Source organism: Cydia fagiglandana, chromosome 17 (assembly GCF_963556715.1).
Source record: "Cydia fagiglandana chromosome 17, ilCydFagi1.1, whole genome shotgun sequence".
In the NCBI taxonomy this organism is placed as follows: Eukaryota; Metazoa; Arthropoda; class Insecta; order Lepidoptera; family Tortricidae; genus Cydia; species Cydia fagiglandana.
The window spans coordinates 255,958-260,756 of record NC_085948.1 but is presented as its reverse complement, the minus strand read 5'-3'; the positions used below and the strand labels follow the sequence as shown (position 1 = coordinate 260,756).

Here is a 4,799-nt window from a genome sequence, read left to right as displayed (position 1 = left end):
CCAATTTCCGGAAAAAATGGAGGTCGAAGGCGTGTGATTTATCTCCACGAACCTTTTTACGGGTCCCTAATGAGGGTCATAATTACCGCCATCCACGGAACCCAATTACCGATCGGCCGATCCACGCTTTGCATCTACTAAGTTATTATAGGTACAACCTATTTTTATTAATCACAACCTTATGCTAGACACATACGACTCAAGTTTGCTTAGATGGGGTTTGCGAACCGCAAAATAATAACGACGCGTGTAAGCGATCGATTTTTAAAATGAGTGAGAGTAATCAAAATGACTTTTGATTCGGTGCGATAAGGTTCTTTTTGAAATGTAGCGGCCGGGCGGTAGCGTTGCGTGTGTATGTGTGAATATTTTGTTTCAAGGAAACGGGCTACTGGTGGCTGTGTGAGTGAACGTACTCTAACGTAAAAGACAACACAAAAGTAAATTGTGTATGTTGGCGTAGGTACGCACGGGCGCGGGGCGTTCAGTGTCGGCTGAAACGCCGGTGGGGCTGCAAGTGCAGAGTGTTGAATTATCCGTGTTGTGTATAAGTACCGTCAGCATGGCAAGTGAGAGAAAACGGAGAAAAGTAATTCACGCCGAGGTAAGGTATTTTTTCGTTTTAAATGTTTATGCTAGTTTACTTACGTGGCGCGAAGACACGAAATGATTTGTTATTTAAAATTTGGTTTCTTAACTCTAAATTAGCATGTAGAAGAACTGTGTTTATAATAATATGTACTTTGTGGTTTATTACAGGGCCGTGCTATCATCGCTAAAGTTTTCCACTTTCTTAAAGATGAATATAAGTTCACGGAACTTTATAAAGAACCACATTGTGATTTGTCACATTTGCGCAACATATCCAGGCGCACCGCGGAAGCAGTGGGCACAAGTCAAAGAACAGTACAGAAAATATTGCAAGAGGAAAGAAACCTTCCCAGTGGATCTGATAAATTTCCATCACCACTCAAAAACAGACAAAAGAGAGCCGGTAAAGTAGACATCAACGAACGTATAGCTTATACCATACGAAGCTCAATACGTAATTCTTATGTCAAACTTAAACAAATACCGACATTGAAAAAAGTGAGACGGACCTTAAATGAACAAATCGGTTACGATGCATGCCTAGCAACGATTCGTAAGCTATTATTAAAACTGGGCTACACGTGGACTAAGTCAGACACTGGTAGAAAAGTTTTGATTGAGCGACATGACGTCCAAATGTGCAGATTGCAATATTTGAAAAAAATAACTGAATACCGCTCCCAAGGTCGGCCTATCGTCTATACTGACGAAAGTTACGTCACGACGAAAAATGTTAAATGTGGCTCACGAGCCCCACACGTAGCTAGATATATTTTAGCACACGCGGGAACTTCAGATGGGTTCATTGAGAACGCTTGTTTACTTTACCAATCGCTTACACTTAGCGGAGATGATTATTCAAAGAAGAACTTTGATTTTTACCAAAAATGGCTGGATGAAAAATTGCTACCAAATTTACCGGATCGTTCTGTGGTAGTCTTAGACAGCACATCATTCGATAACATTTTCGTGGAGACTCTGCCGACTATGCATGCAAGTAAATCTGAAATGGAGGAATGGTTGTCGTCCAAGAACATATCTTTCGAAGCAAACTTACGCCAAATTGAGTTATACGACATAATAAGACAGAACAAAAGAGCTTTTACTACATACAAAATCGATAACTACATCAAGAGTAAGGGGTTCGAAGTACTGCGCCTGCCTCCACACCACCCTGAGCTCCACGCCATATTGAACATATGGGACACCGTTAAAAGCAATATCGTTACCGTCGACCATGATGTAGCTTACACGGAAAAAATTATTCGCCATGGTGTTGAAAACATAACTTGTGATACATGGCGCAATACCTGCGACACAGTGATTAAGAAAGAAAATGAATATATGGAGTACTTTGACACGGGATTTGTGTACATAGCCATGTTGCAAGACGAAAGTGAGGGAGAAACGGCATCTGAACCTACTGAATCTGAAGGTGACGCTAGTGAAGCGAGCGACAGTGACGAGTCAACTTTTGTGGATGAGTAATTAAATAAATAAGTACTTGAATTAAACTCATCTTTCATTAACCACATATTCCTCCTTAATCCCTTAGTAATTTACCGGCTGCGACCAAAAGGAGCCGAAAAAAATGAGCAACCGCCGTTGAGTCTATAGGTCTTATTAAAATTGGTTTAGTTTTATAATGGAATCAAAGGGAAAATAAACACATACTTTGGATATTACACAAGTCAAAATGTATTATTAAAATTAACTTTTGTATAACAATTCAACATATTTAAAGAAAAATTATATTAACATCTCACAATTGCTCTGATAACTAGCTTAATATTATTATGTATTATGACTTTTCAATGACGCCTACTTGAATGAAAAATATTTTGCAACCTGGAATCCTACATTATGTTTCTCTTTATCAAAAAGCTGGAAATAGATATTTAAAAATTGAGTAAAATAACTTAGACGTGGTGGTTTGTGGCCCAAAAATACGTTGACAAAGAGTTATTTTATTAAAACAAAACGTATTAGGCATATTCATGATATTGTCTTTTAGCTTTGATACATACAAACATTTGTTAAAATTATCAACAATACGCCTAAGTAAAAAAAAATGTCAACGTATTTTTGGGCCACCATATTATTATTTTGTTTATGCTGCTGAGTTTGCTAACGCTACCCGCTCACGCACCCTAGCACGTGTTCACAACTTACTACTACACGAGCAGGCCGCACGGTGTGTTGAGATAACACATAGACACTGATATTAATAGAATTTGAGCCTATTGCTTACGTCGTTCAGTTTGAAGTAGTTTGGTGTTCGTTTCGCTAGCGGTGTAGCTGGCCGCCAAATGAAATAGTCGCTACGGAATAACTTGTATAGTGCATTACAGTGACTCTTTATTTTTGCAGTGTAATCTATTTGATTTAAGCTTGGGTTTTGGTTGTTCTGCCTGCCTTCCCCGACACGTTTAAGTAACAACTGAATGTTAATATTATTATCTATGTTATTATCCACATCATATTGACATTAAATAGTTTAATTTTAAGTATATTTTACTGTGCGAGAATACGACCGTACTTACTTAAATAAGTTTTCGAATGTAATGTATAATTTGTGCACAAATGTGAAATTAATAGTCTGACGCTTTACCGCGAAACTACTAAACCGATTCAATAACATTACTTAGAAACAGAAAATACCAGAATAAAACAAATAAAATGTTAATAAACCTAATCATCCTCATCATTATTTATTCATGAACAATATTAATTGTGTATGAAATAATTGTGTATCGCAGAAGACTGTAATTTAACTAAGTACTTACCTACTTAAATAGGATAAATATTTAAGCCGAGACCCCAAATAACGAAAATAGCACGTATTTTACGGCCGTGCCATAAAAGCCCATTTTAGGTAAAACAGTATTTCGTGCCGTATCCACCTTTCCTTTCTTTAAACATAATAACATGACATGACAATGAATCGTATTTAAACGGCTAACCTATCTGGGCTGATAACAAACAGGTAAGGCCCCCCCCCACATCTGGCGTCGTTCGAGCGTCGGCGTCTGTCGGCGTCGGTCCAGCGCTATGGAAAATGACGTCGCTGCGCAGTTGCGTCGACGTCGGCCATAGAATTGTAGACGCCGACGCTCGAAAGACGCCAGATGTGGGGGGGCCCTAATAGTCTGTAGGAATCCGGCCTGTTTTGAAAAAAGTCGTCGACATCTCTTCTAAATACCTAAAACTGGTATGGATGTGTTCCTCGTGATCTTTAGAATACGAATTGACCGGTTTTAGTTTATGGAGGGGGGGACGTAACGAAAAAAAGGGGGGCAAAGATGGCGGCCGACCATCATTGATATTTGTTCACATCTTGAGTCCTATGGGACCGATCGGTTCGTATGAGGTGTCTTTTGAAAGAGTATTAAACGTGCTATTATTGTTTCATTATGACCGTAGTCATAACTGTAGTCGTTTACAAAATATTTTATAATATTTGATTTTTTACCGTGCATGGATGGCATAAGTACTGCTTAAATATGCGTCTAACTTAATAAATTACAACTATACCGCAATTATTTTATTACAAAATATACGAGACATTTCATTAGCTTACCAAAAACATAAGTTTTATTGGTGTATGATATTATATAACCAAGTAATAACGAATTTTGTTCAGCATGGGTCACTACTCAGCGTCACGTAAATGGCGGGCGACCGACGTCAACTTTTCATTATTTCTCGGGTTCTAATTTATTGATCAATTGGTGATAGATACTATTTGAAAGAATATTAAACGTACTATAATTGGTTTTCAATAACTGTAGTCATAACTTTAGTCATTTTTAAAATAATTGAAAACATATAATTTTTTACCGTGCATGCATATGAGTACTACTAAAACATGCTTCTAACTCAATAAATTATAACTTTACCGCAATTAATGTTATTACAAAATATACGAGACATTTCATAAGCTTTCCAAAAACATAAGTTTTATTGGTGTATGATATTATATCACGGGTCATCATGGGGCATGGGTCACTGCGCACTGTCATATAAATCCCAACAGATAATTAGGCGACACTTAGCACCTATTTTCTTACCTAAGTACATAGCCTGGCTAGATATCTAGAATAGCTACATATTTAGTCTTAGTTTACAGTTTACAGGCTCTGGTGACATAAAAGTGTTTTTAAAGGTTCATCTAAAGATTTAAGATCTACAGTAGCTGTTTTGGGCGC

At 37.5% G+C, this 4,799-nt stretch overlaps 1 protein-coding gene across 1 annotated transcript; it reads left to right on the top strand.

The window, feature by feature from the left end:
• Positions 1-487: 487 nt before the first annotated feature.
• LOC134672715 (uncharacterized) lies at positions 488-2,092 on the top strand. Its single transcript, XM_063530661.1, has 2 exons — positions 488-604; positions 760-2,092. The coding sequence occupies exons 1-2, from the start codon at positions 563-565 to the stop codon at positions 2,077-2,079; spliced, it is 1,362 nt and encodes a 453-aa protein (XP_063386731.1). The 5' UTR covers positions 488-562; the 3' UTR covers positions 2,080-2,092.
• The last annotated feature ends 2,707 nt before the right edge of the window (positions 2,093-4,799 follow it).